Source organism: Achroia grisella, unplaced genomic scaffold (genome assembly GCF_030625045.1).
Source record: "Achroia grisella isolate CSIRO2021 unplaced genomic scaffold, CSIRO_AGI_Agris_v1 utg719, whole genome shotgun sequence".
In the NCBI taxonomy this organism is placed as follows: Eukaryota; Metazoa; Arthropoda; class Insecta; order Lepidoptera; family Pyralidae; genus Achroia; species Achroia grisella.
Window position 1 is genome coordinate 204,859 of NW_026713002.1, and position 26,206 is coordinate 231,064.

General features: G+C 37.1%; 1 protein-coding gene and 4 non-coding genes across 5 annotated transcripts in view; all 5 read left to right on the forward strand.

Annotated features, from left to right (window-relative positions):
- LOC131850217 (poly [ADP-ribose] polymerase tankyrase) overlaps positions 1-23,306 on the forward strand; it is a 39,544-nt gene extending 16,238 nt beyond the window's left edge. The window contains exons 13-25 of the mRNA XM_059200387.1: positions 1,965-2,130; positions 3,919-4,064; positions 5,232-5,305; positions 6,582-6,750; positions 7,445-7,508; positions 7,933-8,142; positions 8,926-9,038; positions 9,732-9,895; positions 10,577-10,737; positions 11,350-11,512; positions 20,075-20,201; positions 21,718-21,874; positions 22,743-23,306. Coding sequence (XP_059056370.1) covers positions 1,965-2,130; positions 3,919-4,064; positions 5,232-5,305; positions 6,582-6,750; positions 7,445-7,508; positions 7,933-8,142; positions 8,926-9,038; positions 9,732-9,895; positions 10,577-10,737; positions 11,350-11,512; positions 20,075-20,201; positions 21,718-21,874; positions 22,743-22,808 — 1,780 coding nt within the window. The 3' untranslated portion in view covers positions 22,809-23,306. The remainder of the gene's footprint in view (positions 1-1,964; positions 2,131-3,918; positions 4,065-5,231; positions 5,306-6,581; positions 6,751-7,444; positions 7,509-7,932; positions 8,143-8,925; positions 9,039-9,731; positions 9,896-10,576; positions 10,738-11,349; positions 11,513-20,074; positions 20,202-21,717; positions 21,875-22,742) is intronic.
- LOC131850299 (5S ribosomal RNA) lies at positions 12,520-12,638 on the forward strand. Its single transcript, XR_009357827.1, has one exon. It is a non-coding gene; the product is annotated as a 5S ribosomal RNA (ribosomal RNA).
- On the forward strand, positions 12,705-12,823 carry LOC131850300 (5S ribosomal RNA). The gene has a single exon (XR_009357828.1). It is a non-coding gene; the product is annotated as a 5S ribosomal RNA (ribosomal RNA).
- On the forward strand, positions 12,890-13,008 carry LOC131850301 (5S ribosomal RNA). The gene has a single exon (XR_009357829.1). It is a non-coding gene; the product is annotated as a 5S ribosomal RNA (ribosomal RNA).
- Positions 13,075-13,193, forward strand: LOC131850302 (5S ribosomal RNA). Its single transcript, XR_009357830.1, has one exon. It is a non-coding gene; the product is annotated as a 5S ribosomal RNA (ribosomal RNA).
- Positions 23,307-26,206: the final 2,900 nt, after the last annotated feature.

Consider the following 26,206-nt stretch of genomic DNA (forward strand, 5'->3'; position numbering starts at 1 on the left):
ACATATCACATTTTTATAGATGTTTTTAAATTAATAATTTTTATAGGTAGATACATTTTTTTTATTGAATTTGATATCTTTATTCTATAGACTTGTTTTATATTGTTATTATTAATTTTGATTGTTTGGTATAATTTTTATAATTTGATATTGGTTGGTTTTCATGAAATAAATAAACTAACTGTCAAAGAAGTGACGTTGGTAAATTTTAATTTTTAGAGAAAGAACAGAACAGTAAGGAAATAATTTGATTAATAATCAAGTCGAATGATAAAACTAATGTTTACATGACACTTAACAATGATTGTCATTCTTCTATTAATATTCTCCTCTGATAAATACCAGTACCCAGTCTCAACAAAGCGGCCATTCCTGAGGTAATTACTGTATGAAATTATAGTATAAAATGAACCTTTAGATATGGTTACTGAAGCTCATTCTGGTATTAATGAAAGTAATAATTTAAATTGACTAAATTTAACTAATATTTTGTTAATATAAATTTAATATTGTGCGTAATGTTGGTGATGAATTAATATTTGAGTTGAATTTGAAGTCAAGAAAAAATGGATTAAAGTTGAGTCATCAGGTAAACTCAAACTACCTTCTGCTGGCATATCTGATCAATGGATGCAATATGACTCAAAAAAAGAAACTGATCGTAAAACTAAAGAAGAAAAGCTACATAAAAGAAAACAATTATTAAATGAGAAAAAAGTGATAGCTGATGAACGGAAAAAGCTACTAGAGAACGCATTACTACAAAGGATCAAAGAAGAAATGAATTTTTGGTTTAATTTAATGTATATTTGGTTTTTATATCTTGTTTATTAATCCTAAGATTTGAAACTGTTCTTGTCATATTTACTTTGTAAGTGAATATTTATTTCTTGCTTGTTTATTCGTATAATTTTTAAATCTAACTGTATTAATAATTAATAATAAAACTTTTGATACTATGAATAAATAAATTAGTAACTGAAAAATGATTTTAATGTGAGTACTTCAGTTCATTTTGAGTTCCATAATTTGGGACATTCCCGATGGAACACCCGTACGTGTTGCTTTAGACTGTTTCATAAATACGGCCGTATGTACTTGTCTGTTATTTTATTCAATTTATTAGCATTTTCAACTAAAACTCACTTGATAATAATTATTATCACTTCAGTAGATATCAGGCAAACTATTAACTTAGAAAAATTCAATGTTTCAACTCTATTTTTTTTAAACAATGTAAAATATTCAACTCCTACTCAAAAGGTGTCTCATAATATGGCCCTTTACCTTAATAAATACACAATAGGATTAAACCAGTCGTAGTGATTAGAGCAGACTTGGGATGCCAGCAGCACTCGTTCACGAGTATGCCATGTTTGTGCCAGTCATCACTGCACTTGACCATATTTTAGGGAATCCAATGACCTAACTTATCACATTATCATTGGGATATTGAAATGCTATAATTGAGTAAGATTTCTTATATTGATCAATATTACTTCGAGTACAATGAAATGACACAGAACGACAGAATGATTTCACTCAAGAGATCACAGCTAGTAAGTAAAAGCGCAGGTAGCACCCTCATACAGCTAAAAAGTACAAATACAGTATTGAGTGTTGCTTACTGCAAATAATCACTATAATTCCTTAATAATATAAATTTAATTTCTACTCAATAAAGTTGTCTATGGTTAGCCGATTCCCGTGTAAAATACATTGTAAATTTTTATACCTATTCCCATAGAAAACCTATTGATTTTTATAAACGATACTCGGGGACAGCAAGTTTGTCTTTACATCTAGTAGTAATATTATGAATATTGCTGTGTTTTTAGAAATAAGTGAAGATTTTGTTATGTTACATAAGAAGCAACTGTAAGAATATTTGCCCCTTTGAATTCGTCTTTGAATGAGACCCCCCGGAGGCCAGAGTGTAAAGGATATGGTTGTGTCCCGTACAGCGGCCTGGTGCCGCTGCACAACGCGTGCTCGTACGGGCACTACGAGGTGACGGAGCTGCTGGTGGCGGCGGGCGCGGGGGTCAACGCCGCCGACCTGTGGCGCTTCACGCCGCTGCACGAGGCCGCCGCCAAGGGCAAGGCCGACATCGTGCGGCTGCTGCTCAAGGTATCACGACCTACACACTGGACGAGTCCTTTCTAAGCCGATCCACTGGTATGGTACCAATTCCCCTATCTCCATCCCTTTCCCGCGCAGTGTATATAAACCGAGGTGCTTTTTTCGGACTACTCTAATGCTGTTGGCAGCTGGCCTTGGTATGGTGCCATTTCGTCTATTTCCATCCCTTTCCCGCGCAGTGTATATAAACCGAGGTGCTTTTTTCGGACTACTCTAATGCTGTTGGCAGCTGGCCTTGGTATGGTGCCATTTCGTCTATCTCCATCCCTTTCCCGCGCATCCCTAATACGAAGTGCTTTTTTTCGGACTATCCTAATGCTGTTGGCCGCAGCTGGCCTTAATACGGGGACGAGTACAGATGGCACTTCAAACCAAAGGACTTATGGAGCGGCTGAAGGACGGATATCACTTTAGTTTGAACGCACCGCTAGGGGTTTGGACATCGGCTCAGGCCGTCGTAATTTCGATCCCCGTATGGATGGGACGGGGGATCGATCGAAGGGGCGGCCGAAGGCACCGGTATGGAACGCCCGGGCGCGTTCAGAAGCCTGGTTGATCGCGCGGTATGGTGTGGTTGAGGTCATCGTCTTCACCGGCGAGGATAGTGTCGTGTGTGTATGTTACAATATAATGAGATCGCCCGATTGCCTCGAGTACTATCGGTTAAGAATAGTGACATCTCGTGACGTAAAACAGTTTCATCACAAGAAGAATGAGCGAGAAATTTGCGTATTGCTCTTTTAAATAATTGTTGTAACTTTACATTTTTAAATCGAAACTTTAGATACAAAATAAGATGAAATTTGTCGTAGTAGTGTATCGTAGTAAGTCTAGCCCAAATCCAATAATTTAATTGTAGACCACTATGAATCTGCAGATTCTGCCAATCTGAAGAGGAAACGCTGCTCCATCAAAACATCCTATGTGGTTGTAGCCCACTCATGCATAAACGAAATATCTTCTTTGGAAAGTTTACACTCTTTCCCGAGGAGATAAAAACCATCGCTCCTAAGAATATCCTTCAATTCTTGTCTCTGACGGGTCTAGGTAGCAAATTTTGAAAAAGAGCGAGCACAATAGATATATGTAGGTCGCAGTGCGACAAGTGCTACAAACATCTGACAATAGCCCAAACAACCTAATAAAAAAAAAACATACAATAAAAGTAGACCACTATGCAAATAGCGGGCTGAGCTTGGCGTCACTCTTTTAAACAAGTAAACGAACGCGGTCTATCTCGTAGTTGATAGTCACCATGTGCATGACATGACAAGAATTCACATCATTATTGTAGAAAAAATCCGATATTTTAAAAAGATATTAAAAGAAGGTAGTTTGTGTTTAGTACCAATGTAGTACCCAATGTAAAGATTATTACGAATATTGTAAAAAGCGCCATCTAGTATTTGTAGTCCGACCTACTACACTGACTTTGGTCTATAAATACGGAGGTCGGTAGTTGAATAATCCTTTTTCGTTGCGTGAGTCGCGGCATTCAGTCGACGAGCGCAGAGCGTGCCGGTTGTGCTTTGGATACTAAAGTAATTGTATTAGAAATGGGTTTATCCCGGTCTTAGTTGGGCCTGGGGGGAAGCTGCAAGTAGTGAAGGTGAGTGTTAATGCATTCGAAAAAGGGCCTTTTAAACCTACACCCGTGTCACAAGTCATGGGCGCTACTTAGGGTTTCCCTTGCGGTAGCCGGCTTCAAAGCCTCAGTCGTCCATCATAATTAGTGCTTCTTACACATATGTAACTACAACTATTGTGATTCGTCAGCACGGAGCAGACCCCAGCAGAAGGAACCGTGACGGTCTGACGCCGCTGCAGCTGGTGAGGCCCGGGGACTCGGACACCGCGGACGCGCTGCGCGGAGACCAGGCCCTGCTGGACGCTGCCAAGAGGGGGGACCTCGCGCGGGCCAGGTCAGATTTCCTCAATTGTAGACCAATGACAGATGGCCTCGGTGGTGTAGGAGTTTAGAACTCCGCCACTCAATTCGATCGAGTACAAATGTTTGTATTCATGAGTATGATTTTTTGTATACATTAGAGGAAGTATGAAAGTGGCACCGGTGTCAGAGAGGTTGAAGAGTAATCGTCTATCATGGTATGGACACGTAATGCGTAGGAACGAGGATAATATTTTAAGAAAGGTGTTACGTTACATATGAATGTGGATGGTTATAAGGGCAGAGGAAGGATGGACCGAAATAGAGATGGATGGACTGTGCGAAAGATGATATGGTAAGAAAGGGAGTAAATAACGCGATGACTGCGAACAGGGATGAATGGAAGCGAAAAACATATTACGACGACCACAAATAAATGGGATAAGGAAGAAGCAGATGAGTATGATTTTTTATATTGGTCTAGGAGTTGTCTATTTATATTGTGTGTGTAATGAAATGTATTTATTTTCTTAAAATATATAGTATATATATTAAAAGAATGTCAGTATTAATAAATATTGTGTACTAACCGCATATTTTGCAATTGTTTTGGCGTAAAAGTTTAGTAATCTATACATTATTATTGAAGATTTATTCACAAAAAGAATTTACGAAATAAAAATATATATATATATATATATACATATAAATAAAATTTGAGTGTCTGTTTGTTATATTGAAATAACCGTTTTTTACTGAATTGATATGAATGAATAGAAATAAATACGTTACATATACCAAAAATCATTTTTTACAATTTTTGTCTGTCTGTTTTGTTCCGGCTAATTTCTGAAATGATTGGACCGATTTTGACGGCTAAAACTGTAACTTAGGCTATTTTTATTTTAGAAAAATAAATTCCACGCGGACGAAGTCGCGGGAACATCTAGTATACATATAAGTGCTTCTAATCTAGGTGTTAGGTCCGCCATGTGCACTTTTAGTTGTGTATTTGAGCATTAAAGTTTTAATTAATAAATGAATAAGGATTCTACCAGTTGTCTAATACCCATAACACAAGCTCAGTTTGGCTTGGGTCTATATAGCGCTGTGTGGAATGTCCAATGTTATTATTATTATTAAAGCAACATGATAATGTTTGTTAACATTTTTTTAATAAAAGATTTGTTTTTTTTTTCAGGAAACTAATAACGCCACAGAATGTAAATTGTAGAGACGCGCACGGAAGGAATTCTACGCCTTTGCATTTAGCTGGTAAGTGGCGGTGATTTATGGTATGGCAGTTATGGGACACAGTCACCTAGATACATCAAAATAATAATTGCATTTATAATGTCTAGTAAGACAAATTCAATATTGTGTACTAAGCACTGCTGTGTCTAAACTGTGTCACCCAACCTTACATTTTCCTATTGTTGTTTAGTATATAAGATCATTATTTCTATGTACATATTGTCAGTTTATTACCATCTGTAATATACATCGTCTCGACCAACAACATAGTATCATTCATCCGCAACAGTAGTCTTTAGAATTACGGTCTCGATGGTGTTTGATTCCACTCGCGATTTGCATCGCAATTTTTTTACATGCATTTGTTTTCTATGTATATTATGTATGTCTTTACAAAATTATGTACTTCTATCAATTTTCTATTACCTCATCACAAGTTACGCTACTTTGGAACTAGATGGCGCTGTGATTAGTACTTCTATAAATTGTCCCATCAAAAGTTACACTACTTTGAAACTAGATGGCGCCACGTTCTATTCAAATATCAGGCCAATCATCGTGATGATGAACGTGGCAGAAGGTTATCCTACTGCTGTCTTTAGGATTTATAGTTTGATATCAGCGTTTCACACACAATCTTTTTTTTTTGACTAGATTTGAACTCACGACTTTCTTGGTGTAATTCAGGGTATTGTATCTTGGACCTTGTTTCCGCACTTTTGGATAGTTGAGCGTTTAGAACCAAGGCTACTACAGTAGCCAGCTAAGCTCCCTGAAGCGAAGAAGCCTTCTGGTGTCTTCACAGGCTTCACGGAGCGACCTCACCGTTCCGAGGATCCATGTTCATTGTGTGGCCACTTCTAGCACTACCGGACTACGTGAGCGGCCGTTTCTTCGACTTCAAAGTAACCCCGGCAGAGACTGTCTGTAACACCTATTATCTACAAGTGCTTGTTCAAGGAACAGTGGTCCTAATTATTAATTAAACCACTAGAAACCAAACTCGACGACCTCGGTGGTCTCGCGGTTTAGCACACCGCTTTACTTCCGATGGTCGCGGGTTCCTTTCCTGGCACGGCACTAACATTCATGAGTATGATTGTTTGTGTCGGTCTGGGTGTTTTCTATGTATTATATGTATAAAAAAAAGTCTATGTATTTGCATCAGTTATCTAGTAACACAGGCTTTAGCTAGCTTAACTTGGGTCTAGATGGCGCTGTGTGAATGGTCTTCAAATATATTTAAAAAAAATTTAAATTAATTTATTGGTGTCTAACTATTTCTACCATCCACCAGCCGGCTACAACAACCTGGAGGTAGCGGAAGCCTTGCTAGAGGCCGGGGCTGCGGTCTCGGCCCGCGACAAGGGCGGACTGGTGCCCCTACACAACGCGGCCTCCTACGGACATCTGGAGTTGGCTGCGTTGCTCCTGAGGGCGGGGACACCGCCCAACGCAGCAGATAGGTAACTGCTGTTCTCTATCTATACTAATATTATAAAGCTGAAGAGTTTATCTGTTTGTTTAAACGCGCTAATCTCAGGAATTACTGGTTCTACTACTCGTTCGACAGTAATGGAAACACAAGTCATTTAAATCTTAATTTTCATTCTCCTTTGTTAACATTAGCTGTAATTAATATACTTACAAATGTATTTAAGTGCAATAAAGAATATTTATATTTCATTTAAAGTAATTCCTCTTCAATTACTCTATCTATTGCTGAAAACTGCATTAAAATGGGTTGCGTAATTTAAAAGATATATGCGCAAAGACAACGACGACTTTGTTTTATTTTATTTATTTATTTAATTCGGATTATATCCATATTGTGTTAGTAAAGAACTTAAAAAAGTACATTAATAACTTATAATATACTGATACAGAGATATATATACCTAATTCATATATCCGTGTCCACGTCCAGAAGCACTGGGTCCACAATGCAACGATATCCAGTGCCTCTGGAGCGGACAATCAGGTATTTGCAACAGTTGTTAGGATGCTGTTTGCGCTCCCCCGAATTCTAGACATCAGTGATATAGCTATTTTGTGTATATATATATTATGGCTTGAAGTAATATATAAACTCGTGTATATAAATATATCTCTGATGCAATGTGGTGATGATTTATACTATGTAAAGATTATTGTTTGCAGATGGGGCTTCACACCGTTACACGAAGCGGCGCATAAGGCTCGGACTCAGCTCTGCGCTTTACTGGTGAGAAACTGCAGATTTATATACACACAGCAGTTTCTATATTGATTATATACTTTTATTGTGTATTTATTTATTTCAAACTAGCTGTACACTAATGAATGACTATTCAGAATATAAACATGATACTTTACTTTGACTACCTCGGTGGTCTAGCGGTCTAGCACACCGCTTTACGTCCGATGGTCGCGGGTTCGATTCCTCGCACGGCACAAACGTTTGTATTCATGATTATGATTGTTTGTATCGGTCTGGGTATTTTCTATGTATAATATGTATGGATTTACGAAAACAAATTATCTATGTACTTGTATCAGTTATCTAGTGCCCATAACACAAGCTTTAGCTAACTTAACTTGGGTCTAGATGGCGCTGTGTGTATTGTCCTGAGATTATTATTATTACTTTAATAATGATATAAACGTAGCTGGCGCACGGCGCGGACCCGTACCTGAAGAACCAAGAAGGGCAGACGGCGGTGGAGCTGGCCGGAGCCGAGGACGTGCGGTCGCTGCTGCAGGACGCGATGACTGCCGCCGCGGACCACCCGCCGCCCCCGCACCATCAGCGCCCCCCCGCGCCCCCGCCCGCCCCCGTGCTCATGCCCAGCGGGGACACCGTGCCGCTCACCATGCCGGTCAGTACACTACCGACGGTCGCGGGTTCGATTCCTTGTACGATTTTTTTTTATATTAGCTTATGATTATAAAGGCAGAGGAAAACGGAAAAAGAGATGGATAAAAGAGGAAAAGAGAGATGGATGAAGGATGGATAAATGAGACTGTGAAAGATGATATGGTAAGAAAGGGAGTAAATAACGAGATAACTACGAACATGGATGAATGGAAGAGAAAAACATATTACGACGACCACAAATAAATGGGATAAGGAAGAAGCAGAATATTATGTTTGAATTATTGTATTTATAATAGCCCATATATATATATCGGAATTTTTTGCATCCAACATATTATTTTCATAATTGAAGAGTAATTTAGAAATGTAAAATGTTGTTGCTCATCTCGGCCAGACTTGAACTTACTCTCTTACCAACACTTAGTAAACTTTTTACACAACACAGCTTTATTTACGAATTATTCTAAATCAGTTAAAAGCTGACAGTAACAGTAACTAGTTGACGGCGTCGGTGATCTAGCGGTTTAGCACACCGCTATACTTCCGATGGTCGCGGGTTCGATGTATATATAAACTAGCTGTGCCTGTGATTTCACCCGCATGAAATTTGTAACCTATGTGTGATTCTTATATATAAGCTCTGTTACTGTAAAATTTCATCGAAATCTGTACAGTAGTTTTTGCGTGAAAGAGTAACAAACATCCATCCACATTTTCATAAACTTTTGTGTTTATAATATTAATTAGATATTAATTAAATGAACGTATTTGTAATTATATGCAGGTGGTACCAAGCAACTACTGGGCGGAGGGCTCCAGAGGGAGTCTAGAAGACGCCGCGGGTAGACCTGCATCAGCTCTGTCTACCTCGGAGTCACTACAGACGTTCCTATCCAGGTATTAAATATGTATAATAACAATTTCAGGACAATTCACACAGCGCCATCTAGACACATGTTAAGCTAGCTAAAGCTTATTTTATGGGTGCTAGATATCTAAATATATATAACTCAAAGGTGACTGACATAGTGATCTAACAATGCACAGCCCAAACCAGCTAACCATTGGGTAGAAACAGAAAGCGGTTGATGAGCAGTAATGGGAACAGGCATATTATTCCGTCATACTCGTGAACGGGTGCTGCTTGTAGGGACTGGTCTGCTCTAATCACTATGACTGATTTCCTCTTATTAATTGTTTAACCAGTTGGTTATATATTCAATAATTGAATTAGTGGTAATTGGTGGTTTGTATTTGCACACTTCAACTTAAAAATGTAAAGTAATAATAAAGTTATTTAAAAGAGCAACACGCAAGTTTCTTGCTCGTTCTTCTTGTGATGAGACAGCTTTCCGAATGAGCGGTAGATTAAAAAAATGTAATGACTATTCAAAAGTGCTTAAATGTAAGTTTATTTGAATAAATGATTTTCTATTCTATTCTATTTGTATTTACCTAACTTAGGTATATATGTCAATAGTAATATGCTTACATAACAATATACATATATATATATATACAAAAAAATTAAATGTGTTTTTTTTTGTGTAATTTGATTGGCAGTAATAAATTATTCTTATTCTTATTCAGCATCGGTCTGGAGCAGTTGTCGTCTGTGTTGGAGCGCGAACAGATCACAGTCGATATATTGTCGGAGATGTCGCACGAGGATCTGCGGGCGGTGGGCGTGGCCGCGTACGGGCACAGACATCGACTACTGAAAGCCGCCAGGCATTCCCTGCACTCAGCCGCCGGTAACTTTCATTTATATATTTACTAGCTGTGTCCGCGACTTCGGCTGCGTTTTGTAGTGACCTTGGCCAAATAAAGAAAAAATATCCAATATTCTAACCCAAAAGAGGGAATGAAGAAAATTTCATCATTCTAGCTTCAAAAATGAATTTCCATACAAATTTTCATCCCCTATTTTATTTTAGCCCCTTAAGGGTAACATTTTTACAAATTTCGAATGTGATATTTATTTATATTTTATCAACAGCCTAAAAAATAAGTTCTAGCTTTAAAAATGATGATACTTCCGTACAACCCTTCATCACCCCTTTCAACCCTTTTTCGCATTAAAAAGTAGCCTATTTCCGTTCTCAAGGTCTACACTATCTGGGTTCCAAATTTAATTTAAATCTGTTCAGTAGTTTTGGCCTGAAAGCGAGAGACAGACAGAGTTACTTTTTATAATATTAGTAAGGATATTTAGTTTACTAGCTGTCTTTACACGTACGCTCTTTCATGGAGAAATCGGCTTTCACGCAGTAAAGAGTGTATAGACGGAGACAAGGAGGGCACCTGAGGGCACCGCTAGGGGTTTGAACCTCGGCTCAGGCCGTCGCGATTTCGATCCTCGTTTTAATTGGACGAGGAGTCGATTGGAGGGGCGATTACTTTTTGCGTATATATATATTTGTGTATCGTTTCAGAGTGGTATGGCGGCACTACGCTGGTGGAAGTGACGCCGGGTGGTGAAGGCGAGTGTTCAGGAGAGAGCGAGTACGTGATACTCGAGAGGGAGATGCAAGCATCTGTACGCGCGCATCGCGAACACCAGGGCGGAGTGTTTACGCACTACCACGTCGTCAGGGTACGTAGCGACGTCGAGCAGAACACACGACACCGTCCTCCCTGGCGAGGACGATGACCTCGATCATCTAAAATACTATCCTGATCATCTGTATGAATGGCGGTCCTCTACCGTGCGTTTTTTAGAAACTTTTTGCTACACACAACCAGCAATGGCATTTCTGAACGAATAGGTTAATGAAACCAACGTAATAAAATAATTGAAAACCCATACGCTACTATAAAATAATTGCTAAAAAGGACTCCGCGCTCAGCCTATTATGTTTTTTTATTTGCCACTAATAAGAAATACATACAGTTAAATAATAATAATAATGAAAAAACTTGAATAATTATAAAAATAATTATAATAAGAAATTCAATTGAGTTTCTTGCCAGTTCTTCTCAATTTAATCTATATACAGAATTGGACGGTAGGCTAAATATTATATAAAAAATTTAACGTTCATAAGCGGTTAAAACATCCTCTATGATTAAATGATTTTTAAATTTGAATGTAAAAACTAACAAATATAGACAAATGTATATTTCTAATTTACTACCACCATAACTTTGTAATAGGCAAGAAATAAAAATGTTTATTTATTTATTTTTTAATTATTTGCCACCACAGATACAGAAGATAGTGAACGGTCGTCTGTGGGAGCGCTACCAGCACCGGCGGCGCGAGGTGGCCGAGGAGGCCGGGTCGGCCAACGAGCGTATGCTATTCCACGGCTCGCCCTTCATCAACGCCATCGTACAGAAGGGCTTCGACGAGCGGCACGCCTACATCGGTACGTCAGAGTCTGTTTGTGATATTTGCTTTATTTTATCTAGTGTTTATTTATATTATATAACATTAGCTGTGTCATGTGTCTATGGTGTACTGTATATATTTGTATTTTTTTTTTTTGGGTCTATCTACCTATTATTATTTATTATTAATATCACAAAAATTTGCATCACATAACATTCTTACATTTGTAAAATAAAAATAAATACACTTTTATATAAAACTATATACATATGTGTAGTTGGTAATGAACAAGTGCATCTTAATATAATACTACTCATGATTCAGAACGCAACAGTTTACTAAGTACCTACTTATTTACAATATTAACACGAATTCACGTTACATAGGCTTTTTATGTGGGCACCTGCAGCAAATGTTAATATTGAGTTATCATAGGTGGTTTTTAAACGGATGTTATATAGAATTTATTTACGCATTATGTATCTATACTTCACAAGGTTTTCACAACACAAAACTATGGAGAATTCATCAGTTAGCACAAAGACAAGTAAATAGTACAAAATTTGTTTTATAATAGATGGATGTAAAAATGGTACTTAGCGGACATTATTATAAAGTATTATTGTATCTATCCCAAGACTACAATAGACACAATCCTATACAAGTACGTGAAACGAGATTAGCTATAATTATTATGTTAGAATATCATGTAAGACAAATCATTGGTTTAAATTTATTAGTGCCACTAGCATCTAAACTAGGCCGTGCCTGTGTCTTAGATGAATAGTATTATAGTATTATAATCATTTCACATCACTACCTCTTTTCATGACAACTGGCCGCTTACAGACCAGACAGGCACGTTCCATATTTCACCTATAAAATATTCTCACTTCATCTGTCACTCGCCACATACAACTATAATTGTAATAATATTTTCTAGTATCGATTTCTATAATTTTCTTTAATATACATTTTATCATTAGTTGAGGGTCTATTTTATTTACATTACTGATTGCAATCGAGATGTTCATAAGAACTGTTGCCAACGTCCATACCACGTTGAATACACCGGTTCTCGTCCGATCACCGAAGTTAAGCAACATCGGGCGCGGTCAGTACTTGGATGGGTGACCGCCTGGGAACACCGCGTGTCGTTGGCTTTTTACTATTTTTTAATAATTTCACCATTTACACTGATCGCAATCGAAATGTTCATAAGAACTGCCGCCAACGTCCATACCACGTTGAATACACCGGTTCTCGTCCGATCACCGAAGTTAAGCAACATCGGGCGCGGTCAGTACTTGGATGGGTGACCGCCTGGGAACACCGCGTGTCGTTGGCTTTTTACTATTTTTTAATAATATCAGCAATTAGACTGATCGCAATCGAGATGTTCATAGGAACTGTCGCCAACGTCCATACCACGTTGAATACACCGGTTCTCGTCCGATCACCGAAGTTAAGCAACATCGGGCGCGGTCAGTACTTGGATGGGTGACCGCCTGGGAACACCGCGTGTCGTTGGCTTTTTACTATTTTTTAATAATTTCACCATTTACACTGATCGCAATCGAGATGTTCATAAGAACTGTCGCCAACGTCCATACCACGTTGAATACACCGGTTCTCGTCCGATCACCGAAGTTAAGCAACATCGGGCGCGGTCAGTACTTGGATGGGTGACCGCCTGGGAACACCGCGTGTCGTTGGCTTTTTACTATTTTTTTAATAATTTCACCAATTACACTGATTGCAATCGAGATGTTCATAGTAACTGTCGCTAACATCCATACCTTATTATTATATTGCCTTTTTTAAGTTAGATTATTGAATATCGAAAATATTCAGTGTAGGGGTTGAAATGGGAGGTGAACGTTTTGTATGGAAAATCGTGACGACGAAAAAACTTTTTTCATTGCCTTTTTTTATACATAAAAAAGGCAATGAAAAAAGTTTCGTCGTTCTAGCTTAAAAATCACGATTTTCCATACAAAACGTTCACCTCCCATTTATGTTATTATTATTATTGTTAAAGCGGTTCCCTAGGGATATGTATCCCGAGAGATATATTCCTTCGATAAGACTGTCGTCACAGATCACGGGCAAAGTAAGGAGTTACGAGCGTACCTGGCTTTCTGCTATGGCGTCTTGGTGCAGGAATCGATGATCGACGACGATGATGATCGATGAACTGATCACACACACAACACGCGCGGCGGAAATTAGTGTATATACACCTTGAATATTGCACACTATCTATATACACCTTGACAATTCAATAGTTTATTAAATCGTAGTGATTCAATTATTATAAAACGTAATTATGTGCGAGCGGCGTTTCTCAGACACGAGCGGGAAAACGAAGAAGAAGCGCCATCTTTCTTTCCATCGATGGCGCGGGCGTACTCGGCTCCTTTCGGCCCTAGATCGTGAGTATGTCTGTCCTTGTCTATTACACGAGATGTGCATTTAAACTAGTTGTGGCGCAAACATTCCCCCGGCCTTAAAGGGTTGCCTTTAAAAAAAATATACATATATATACCACTGGGAAATGAATAGCAGTATGCGGAAGATATATATAAATAAAATGAGCGGTATATTAATGCGTATAAGATTAATCATAAGCGGGAAGTTATCTGAGGTTATGTGAATACGATATATGAATGAAAGTTATATATAACTAAGCTAAATCTAAATTTTACTTATATTAAATATATAACTATTGATGCGGCAATGGGCACAAACGAACTACCGGGCGAAGGTAGCTACCCTTTGAAGTTTAAAGTGACCACTCGCGTAGTTCCGTCTTTGGAAGGATGTACCTTTTCAACGACAGCTAATGGCCATGAAAAGGGCGGTGCGTTATCTATTACTAAAATATACAACAGTACCCTCCTTAATGGGAACTGATGGAAGATTCCATTTAGCGCGTGTCTGCAATTGATGCAGATACTCCATTCGCCACCGGCGCCAGAAAGACTGTACAATGCTATCCAGAAGGGAATGGCGTTGATTTAAATCGTGCGTGTACGTAGCTTCTGGCGCAGGAATGGATGAAAGAGGGACAGTATTTAAAAAATGAGCCGGCGTAAGAGCAGACGGCTCAGCGGGGTCACTACTTCTAGCTGTGAGTGGACGCGAATTAATAAGTGCCTCAACCTGAGAAAGCACTGTTATAAGTTCCTCATAAGAGAGAATTTGTGATCCTATCACCTTAAATAAATTATTTTTAACTATTTTTACGATGCTTTCCCAACTTCCACCGAAGTGGGGAGCAGCGGGAGGAATAAATTTCATACTAATGCGATTTTCTGAAAGTTCTAATTCTAAATGCGGGCGATATTCATCAAGAAACTTATATAAATCGCGAAGATACTTGCGAGCACCCACGAAACATGTTCCATTGTCCGTATATAAACAGTTTATCGGGCCTCGGCGAGATGAGAATCGTTTAAGTGCGGATAAGAAACTAACCGTGCTTAAATCAGTAGCAACTTCAATATGAGTAGCACGGGTTGTCAGACAAGTGAAAATACATAGCCATGCTTTGCGGCCTTTAACCCCCCGACCACGAATAGGTGTGTACTGTAAGGGACCGGCATAGTCACAGCCTACATGCGTAAATGCCTTATCAACTTGAGTGACGCGGTGGCTCGGTAGATCGGCCATGAGTGGAAACGTAGGGCGCGGTTTTATTTTAAAACAAGCGTTACATTTATGAATGCGATAACGTATTAAGCGGCGAGCGGACAGGATCCAGTACTTCTGCCTGAGTAAGGACATAAGTAACTCTGGTCCTGCATGAAGATGCTTCTTATGATAAAAGTCGATAAGAATATCGATAACATGATCGAGGCGCGAAAAAGTAGAGGATACTTAGCGCAGTAATCCTCAGCGGAACTTGACAAGCGACCACCGACGCGGATGACATCGTCCTTGTCTATAAATGGTCGGAGCTTGTTTAAAGCGGAAGAACAATATTTATTATTTTTTAAATTATTAAACTCATGTGCAAAATATACTTCTTGCACGGCGCGGATTAACTTTATTTCAGCAAAATCTAAGTCTTCACTCGTAATAACGGTATTACGAGGAAGGCGTTTAATAAATTTATATATATATACAATAGTCCGTAATAATTTAGAATATACAGAAAAGCGTTGAGATAGCGCGTAAAGTAGTGATTCAGAGGTATTTGAAATTAATGTGTGTATAACAGTCCGTTGTTCGGGAATGTCTTAATTCGATAAGTCGTGATTAACTTGAACTTAAAAGAATCATTAGAGTTATCCCAAAATAGATAAGATCTTGTGCGGGGTGGAATTATCGAATGATTTGTAAAGGGTTTTGTGTGTATCCGGGATGTGAGCAAGCACGTCGCGGGATCGTCCACTTTACGAGATCAAACTGTGCCATTTTAAAAAATGCAATAAGTTCGTTGCTAATGGTAATAGCCTGTTCATCTGTCATAACAGAAGATACGATATCATCCATATATAGTGCAGACGAAGCAGCAGCGGCAGCAGCAGGGAATTTATCCCCTTCATCTTCAACTAGTTGTTGAACAACGCGGAGCGCGAGAAATGGACTCGACCTCAGTCCGAAGCATACACGATTAAATTCATATTCAGTCACAGGATCATCGTGCTGAAGCGGTTACATTTGATGAAACATTTGAAAACAGTCGGCGGAAATACAAACTTTAAAAATTAAAGTTAATTAAAATACTAAATAAATCACCCTGTAGGTTGGTACCACTATGCAATATATCATTTAACGAACGACCAGATGTCGTTTTACAACTGGCATTAAAACCACGCGCAATTTAGTGGTGACCTTATCCTCTTAGCATCCGTGATGTGGAATGTAGTACGAGTACGAGGGTATATGTGATTTGTCTTTATGCGATTTAACTGGACTTAAATAGCCCTTATCAATATATGCGCGAATTACTTCGTTATAAGAAAAACGAAAATGAGGTTTACCAACTTACGTTCTAGACATAAATAACGTCTATGTGCGGCAGCGAAAGAGTCTTTTAAGGAGAACACGTCCTCTCGAAACGGCAGGGATACGATATATCTACCACTATCATCACGAGTAGTGGTGGCGCGAAAATAATGTTTACTAATCATCTGCACTCTGAGCGGGCGGCGCGGATATCTCCTCAATTCCCAAAAACTTTGGAAGAGAGTGTCCATACGATCATGAATCACGGAACAACATGACGTTTATATGCGGTATTTAATAATGCGGAATTAGGCGATGCGGAATTAAAATACGGAACCCATGATTACAAACCCTAATACGGTTTGTATCGCAGGCGGAATATTACGATGCTTGCTATGCACAATACCCGGCAATAGCAAGTGCGGGAATATAGAACTACCTATAAGTACGTCTATATTACTAGGAATGGCAAACTCGCCGTCTGCCAGCGGTAGGTTTTTAATGTGTGAAAATGCGGCGGTATTGACAGGAACGGAAGGCAAACTGTCCGTAATACGGTCAACAACAAGCGCGGAAATATTAAAGCGAACATTAAAATTAAAACGAGAAAATATATTAAATTCTACACCTTCTTAACGTTTTTTTGTGAGCCACCAATACCCTTTACCATCGTAGATGAATATTTTAATTCATTTAATAAACCTAAGCGGTCACAACATTCATCAGTAATAAAATTACTTTGGGACGCACTGTCCAATAAACATGTCTAAGTGTTGTTTACCTAATGCGTCATACACAATAACGCGTGCAGTTGCTAGTAGCACAGTTTTGTTACTGAGCGCGCAAAGTGACACACCACTCTGCTTGGCCACGGCCTCGCCACTGTGTGACGGGAGCGGGGGTGAGGCCATGCTACTACGGGGCGCGGGCGCATCGCGCGCGGGCAGCGAGCCCCGATCCGTAACAAAATGTAGCAAAGAATGATGGCGCTTTTGACATGCACGACACGAAGATTTTGATGTACAAACACCTGACTTATGCTTGGTACTTAAACAATTTACGCATGAATTGTTAGCTTTAATATGTTTATAACGATCGAGAGGTGACAATTTTTCGAATGCACTACATTTATAAAAATGATCATGCATATTACTATTACAAAGTGAACATTTTAGTTGAAACATAAGACTGCGGGTCCGTACTTAGCAGGCGGGCGGTATTTATTTGTAGTCGGGCGGTATTTATTTGACTCTGTACTGGTGGCGGGCGCGGGTTGTGTATTTTCATATATGCGGCATTGTGTTTTTATAAAATTAATAAATCCGTCAAAATCACGTGATTTTGTTATAGAAGAGTGTAATTCGAACGCGCGTAATGTTTCTGAATCGAATTTACGTTTTGCAATATATAATAAAATGAAATCAGATAATTGTTTTATACCTAAGCCCTTTAATGACATAGCGGCGGTGACATACTTATCTATAAATAATTGAAAACTTGCGGCGGAAGGCATTTTGCCTAATTTAAGATTTAAAATCTGGTCTAAGTAATTAGAACCGAGAACGTGAATATCTTGATACTTATCAAGCAGAGAATTAAATATAATTTCATAGTTTTCGGCGCAGGGTGTAATACCTGCAAATACCGATTGTACTTTGGGTGATAACTTACCCAGTAAATAATACAGTTTTTCTGAGTTTGTAAGTGAGAAGTTGTCATGGACAGTAGATTTGTAACTAGCGTAAAATAAATTCCAATCTTGATAATTGCCGCTGAAGGAGACTAATTCCAGGGGGGAGTGGGCCTAGATACAGGTTGAATTCCCACCCGTGGGTGAAAGACAGAAAATGTCTGTTTAATTGAACAAAACAAATCTTCAAATGAGTCATATACATGAAAATTAGGTACGGCAGAACATTCTCATCAAGCATCCTACTATTATATTCATCAAGTACATCTTGAAACTTATTACGAACGTCATCGATGGTTATACATGAACTAAGAAACATACGTCTTTTTTAATAATTTAACTTCACTTATTAAATACTTTGTATTCGTTGAAATAAAGCATTACGTTTAGCTTCTAACATAATAAGTTGACGACTAGGTGAAAAGGTAGGCGCATCTTTATCTTTACGTGACATATCTAATGATTTAACGCAATATAACTATAGGTAATTATACAGTGACCTGTCAATAGACAGCGTAAGCGGACAGTAACGAAAATAAAAATTATATTAGGTATGTAGCGAGAACACGGTTAAGTGTTGCGTAGATTACTATATAAAATATAATGGAATTTTATATAGACATTTATATTTGTATATTATGGGATGTACAAGTAAAATATGTATAATATAGTTATAGGATACAATTTTAAGACTATACTATAAATGCGGTGATATAAATATTTATTATCTAAAGAGATAATACAGAGGAATGCGGGATATCATATGGTATTCTATAGCGGTATATAATAAATATGTTTATAAATAATAAACTATTACACATATAGGTGCTTGGTTGCGGTATAATATAAAGAAATAACAAGGCAATCCTATATGGCTACGCGGGTATGTCTGAGAAACAAATAAGTAATATAAGACTAAATAAGCGGATTTTATATTATCAATTTTGAAAGCGGTTTCTTAATAATAATACGATAAATAAAAATTTTTACGTTATTAAATGTAACTCAATTTAAAAATAGCAAAATATCCGGTTCGCAACGGGCCACAAAATGTTAAAGCGGTTCCCTAGGGATATGTATCCCGAGAGATATATTCCTTCGATAAGACTGTCGTCACAGATCACGGGCAAAGTAAGGAGTTACGCGTACCTGGCTTTCTGCTATGGCGTCTTGGGGCAGGTATCGATGTTCGACGATGTTGATGATCGATGTCCCGATCTCACACACAACACGCGCGGCGGAAATTAGTGTATATACACCTTGAATATTGCACACTATCTATATACACCTTGACAATTCAATAGTTTATTAAATCGTAGTGATTCAATTATTATAAAACGTAATTATGTGCGAAAAGACACGAGCGGAAAACGAAGAAGAAGCGCCATCTTTCTTTCCATCGATGGCGCGGGCGTACTTTTTTCCTAGATCGTGAGTATGTCTGTCCTTGTCTATTACACGAGATGTGCATTTAAACTAGTTGTGGCGCAAACAATTATTTTATCGCATTACAAAGTAGCCTACATCCCTTCTCAGGTTCTAGACTATCTGTGTACCAAATTTCCTTGACATCGGTGCAGTAGTTTTGGCGTGAAAGCGAGACAGACAGACAGAATTACGTTCGCATATATAATATTAGTAAGGAACCGCCGGTACTAACACTAACTAAGCTAGTAGGGACTATTATACAGGTCTGCATTTTCTATGTACGTTAAGATTGTATTAATAGAATAATAGAAAAAAAAATTAGGCTGAAAAAATCAGTTGTCTAGTAATAACAACAGAAGCTGTGTTTAGCTTGAGGCTGTATGAATTGTCTATGGTTAATATTTAAATTTAAAAGTAGACTAGGCTGTACAGTTTAAGTATCTTTGCCTATTTCATCATTGAAAAGAAGAACAACTATGAGAAAAAAATTGTCTATGGTTATTATTATTGTACTGATGTTCGCAGGCGGTATGTTTGGCGCGGGGATATACTTCGCGGAGCACTCTTCTAAGAGCAACCAGTACGTGTACGGATTCGGCGGCGGCTCCGGCTGTCCGACGCACAAGGATCGCAGCTGCTACGTGTGCCACAGGTAATTACGTCCTTACCATTACCTTAGGGACGTCAAATCATGTGTTTACCTTTACCTTACAAATTTACATCCGTAACAAACATCCGTACTTACAAACTTTCGCGTTTATAATATTACTAGCTTTTACCCGCGGCTTCGCTCACATAACTTCATTACCGCCTGCTAGATGCTGCTGAAATAGCAAAATGTTGTTTTTTTTAATGAGAAGTATCCTATGACCATTCTAATACATCCAAGAACTTGTACAAAATTTCATGAGGATCAGTTCAGTAGTTTTTACGTGAAAGCGTCACAAACAATAATAAATATAAAATAGATAAAATATTTATACATAACCTAAAAAAATTACTAGTAAAAAAATGTTATTATAATGTCAACGAATATTTGATAGATAAATTATAGATCGATCAGAAAAATCTTATATATAAAATTCTCGTGTCACAGTTTTCGTTCCCATACTCCTCCGAAACGGCTTGACCGATTCTCATGAAATTTTGTGAGCGTATTGAGTAGGTCTGAGAATCGGCCAACATCTATTTTTCATCCCCCTAAATGTTAGGGGTAGTCCACCCCTAATTTTTTATTTTATATTAATGCAAAACAACGTTAGCCGGGACAGCTAGTAATATATAAAATAATTATATTCTGTTAACGACACTGTATCTCATTGTAGCTTGCTGCGCCCATCACGGTCCATAGTGCTCTTATAATAATATCATGTCAACCATTATTGTAATACTGGAATGCAAATGAATAAATAAATAAACAAATAAACATCCGTGCTGTGACATTTATACGATTAGTAAGGATTAAGATTATTACAGGATAGACGAATTCATAGACGACAACATAAAAAGTAAATAACTAGTTTATTAGCATACAACGTTATAATTTAATTTTCTCATTGCTTTCCTGATTTAATTGATTGATTTTAGAAATATGATGGTTTTTGTATTGATTGCCGCATGCATTCTTATGTAAAATGTGAATACTATAACTATCAGATGGCAATTGTAAGTAGCTTTGACGTGGTCTAGTGTTTTGAGTAGTCATGCTCACTAAAATGTCCAGACTTGTGGCGGCGTGGTGGGCCGGGTCATTGGGCTTCCTAAAATATGGTCGAGCGCAGTGATGGCTGGCTCATCCGTCATACTCGTGAACGGGTGCTGCTTGTAGGGACTGGTCTGCTCTAATCACTATGACTGATTTCCTCTTATTAATTGTTTAACCAGTTGGTTATATATTCAATATTTTTTCTATTTGAGTATTTAATAGAATTAGTGCTAATTGGTGGTTTGTATTCACAAACTTAAACTTAAAAATGTAAAGTAATAATAAAATTATTTAAAAGAGCAACACGCAAGTTTCTTGCTCGTTCTTCTTGTGATGAGACAGCTTTCCGAACGAGCGGTAGATTAAAAAATGTAATGACTATTCAAAAGTGCTTCAATGTAGGTTTATTTGAATAAATGATTTTCTATTCTATTCTATTCTATAAGATGTTGTGTGGTTGCAGACAGATGCTGCTGTGCCGGGTGACGCTGGGGCGCGCGTTCCAGCTGGTGAGCGCGGCCAAGATGGCGCACGCCCCGCCCGGACACCACGCCGTCGCCGGCCGACCCTCCTCCGGCGGACTCTGCTTCCCGGAGTACGTCGTCTACCGCGGAGAGCAGGTACCCGCCACCGCACACACGCACTCACAATCACATCAATATTAGGATCTTTTTTTAACCCCTTAAACTGTATTTACATTTAACCAAAACTTAAGAAATTTCGTGGATTTGTCACGATGGGCTAACTGACTTGACCTCATGCTCATCTTATCCCTCAGGTGTCCCGCCAGCGTAAAATGTTACGCCGACGGATGCATAATTCCATTATCATCAACCCTTCCCACTCCGTTTTGTCACACCTGGTCACATTTGTAACATACTCCTCCCTTTCCTAGTATGACGTGACATACTAAATCATCATTAATCATTATATATATATATATATATATATATATATATATATAAGGAATCATTTTATATATAATTGTGATAAATCATTTTAAGCCCCTATTGACATACTAAATCATCATTAATCATTATATATATATAAGGAATCATTTTAAGTTTGTCAATAGTCAAAATTAACTCACTCACACAAAAGTAACTCCCTCTTAGTCCTTAACGTATTTTATCGATTGTATTATATATAATTATATATATATATATATAGAGTATTAAAAATTGTGTAATTGAAGCAACCATTGTCGTAGAAAATAACATGTGGAACACCCCTGTGTTACACATGTTATTTCCTTCCATCCACGAAATACCTATTCCGTAGAACAACAGATGTTACGGCCTATAAATGAATGATATTGTGTAAAAATTAATAAATATATTATTTTTACATATATACCTTAAATACACTGACTATATTTTACCCAAAAACAGACTTCGTTTGTCCTTTAATTATGTAACAGCTACAATTAAACATATAGTTATTAGATTAACAAATTATATCAGCCACTAATATTACCTATTTTTCCAGGCGTATCCGGAATACCTGATCACGTATCAGATAGTGAGTGCTGACAGTAACACCGGAGCGGTGTAGTGACAAACGGACAGTAAACGATGTATGGACAACCGTTAAGTAATCCAAAAGTAATATAGCATAAAGTGCAAATTTGATTGTTCATAACGAATGATCAAATACTTGACAGTTTTAAAAAATCTTGTACTCACGAGTACTCATGAATACAAGTAACAGTATAGCGATGTATGGACAACCGTTAAGTAACCCAAAAGTAATATAGCATAAAGCGCAAATTTGTTTGTACATAAAATTTTATCAAATACTTGAAAAATATTATACTAGCGAACACAAATGATTGCTCCGAACCCGCGACCATCAGAAAGGCGATGTTACACCGCCAGACCACCGAGGTAATAATAATGTCAATACTTTTGTAGTAAGAGCGATGTATCAGTAATAGGCCTTGTTTAAAGTAGAATCAGTTCCTAAATAATCCGGCTCGAAGGACCATAGTTATTTATTTATTCAATTTATACAATATAAACTTTCAGCTAATTCCAACACATTTGAAACTATTACACTACACATATAAACTACTATACATATAAACATAGGGACATTCTAATTTTATTTATTACTAGCTGTACCCGCGACTTCTTACGCGTGGAATTTTGCAACATTATTTTTCTAAAATAAAAGTAGCCTAAGTTACTCCTTATTACATCAGCTACCTGACAATAAACGTCCCGTCAAAATCGTTCCAGCCATTCCAGAGATTAGCCGGAACAAACAGACATACAAACAAAAATAGTAAAAATGTTATTTTGGTGTATGTACCGTATTTATTCTTATGCATGTACGGTTATTTCTATATTACAAACAGACACTCCAATTTTATTTATATGTATAGATAGAAGGCAAGGCTTCTGTGTACACGTCAGCATTTAAGACCTTACCTGAAAATAAGTTTAAGAGATGCAATGCTCGAACAGTCTGACAATTATTAGTGTGTTCTTTATAGACTACACTTTAATTGAAATATTGTTCTCAATTTATTATTGTATATGAGTAAAATAATAGAATTATTTATATTATATATTATGTTATACAATTAAATATAACTATAGCAATAATTATTGTATAATATGAAAAAAAACATCACTTTATCGATTTTAAACTCGTATGTGTATTTGTATGTATATAATGACACGATGGAAATCTTTACAATATTTTAAACCAGTTTTCTCATGGAGTATATATTTAACAATTTTTCATTTATATGTTTGCAGAATAAAGCGCTAAATATAGGTTTTACAGTATTTAATAGAATAGAATAGAAAATCATTTATTGAAATAAACTTAATTTAAGCACTTTTGAATAGTCAACAAATTTTTTTTATTCGGAAAGCTGTCTCATCACAAGACGAATAAGCAAGAAACTTGTGTGTTGCTCTTTTAAATAATCCTTGTAAGTTCACATTTTATAAGTCGAAACGTGAATACAAACTACCAACCAGCACTAATTTATTAGGGTCAAATATAAATATACAATAAGATTAAATCAGTCGTAGTGATAAGAGCAGAGTAGTACCTGAATATTATGTACAGTACATGTCGCTGATTAAATGCCTAACGGCCACATGACACAAACGGTAAATTACAGGAGAGCTCATCAAAAATTTCACTGTGATATTTTTACTTTTTAAATGTTGTAGAAATGTTGTACCTCTTTATATGAAATTGCACAGATGAAGTAGTATGAAATTTCACACACTTATAGTTTATATAGAGAAGAAGTGCAGAATACTAATGTTTAACAAGAGTTTAATGTTTTACAGGAGAGCTCATCAAAATTTTCACATTTCATTGATATTTTTACTTTTTTTACGACTCTATTTTTTTCTTTTTTTTTTCGGACTACTCTAATGCTGTTGGCCGCAGCTGGCCTTTACAGCTTCACCGGACGTTAGGGGGCGAGTGCAGATGGCACTCCAAACCGGCGGAAAGACTTATGGAGCGGCTGAAGGCCAACTCCTGCCTGACGGATACGACTTTAGTCTGAGGGCACCACTAGGGGTTCTAACCTCGGCTCAGGCCGTCGTAATTTTGATCCCCGTTTGAATTGGACGGGGGATCGATCGGAATATCTATGTGATAGTTCTAGAATCATGGGTGTCTTTTTTTAATATAAAAAAAAAATAACGTATAAATTATAACGATTTAGATACTATTTTTGAAAAAAAATAATGTCAGTTTTTTTTGCGTTGTGGTCCTTTGGCATTTCATCAGCGATGTATATATATATATATATATATGTCCATCCTGCATACAGACGTGCAAAATGGTTTTTAAGTTACTTACGTTCATATGTAATAATTAAATTCATATTTACTAATATTTAAACAGTTAATTGTAAATTTATAATTCATCTGGATTACTGTCACAGATAAATATAACATATCGTCGGTTAAATAGAAAAATGGCAGTATTCAAAATGTACATTTATTACAAGATTTATAGCAATCATTTAAAGTTTTTAAATTTATTTAAATTATTGTTTCCTTTAAAAGTTTTAAATTTACGCAGAATAATGACTGAATATATCATTTTTAAAAGTATTTAGATAATGATTAAGACGGCGTGGTTAATTTAATTGACTTATATCGAAAGGAGGTAATTCTATATAATTTTGAAAAATGTCATTTTTCTATTTAATCGACGATATATCCTGCATTACATATATTCAGCATTTAAAAGTAGCTTATATAGTTTTTTCTTGCATTTAGTTGAATTTTAAACAATTTTCTTATGTTTAAAATCAGTTTATAATGTTTTTCTCGAAACCACAAATACTTTTAACTGTTTTTCTTACATTTAGAAAAATGTTGAATGTTTTTTCCTTCGGTTAGAAGTAGTTTTCAATGTTTTTCTTGCTTGCTTAAGCTATTGATATGACTTTTAGTGTGGCTTTAGTAAGTTTTATAAATTATCAAGATTATGTAGCGATGTGATAACTGCCAAAGGTGTAAATCCAGCATAGTTTTGTCTGTACTAATAGTATTAAAGGAAATGATTAGATTTTTTATATAATAATTATATTCCTGGACAATTAACACAGCGCCATCTAGTACCACGGTAAGCAAAGCTTGTGTTATGAGTACTAGACACCTGATATAAATACATTTTTTTGTAAATACATACATAATATATATAGAAAATACCCATACCGATACAAACAGTCATACTCATGAATAAAAATTATTGTACCGTGCGAGGATTCGAACCCGCGATCATCGGAAGCAAGCGGTGTGCTAAACCGCTAGATAACCGAGCCCGTTATGTTTGTTTCTAATGCAAAAAATCAAAAATGTCTTGAGTAGATCAAAGATTCCTTCACCTATAGGACACGTATAGTGTCAGAGAGATACATGGGCTTGTTTCACAGGCAACGCCGCGGCATGATGCTAGTATATGAT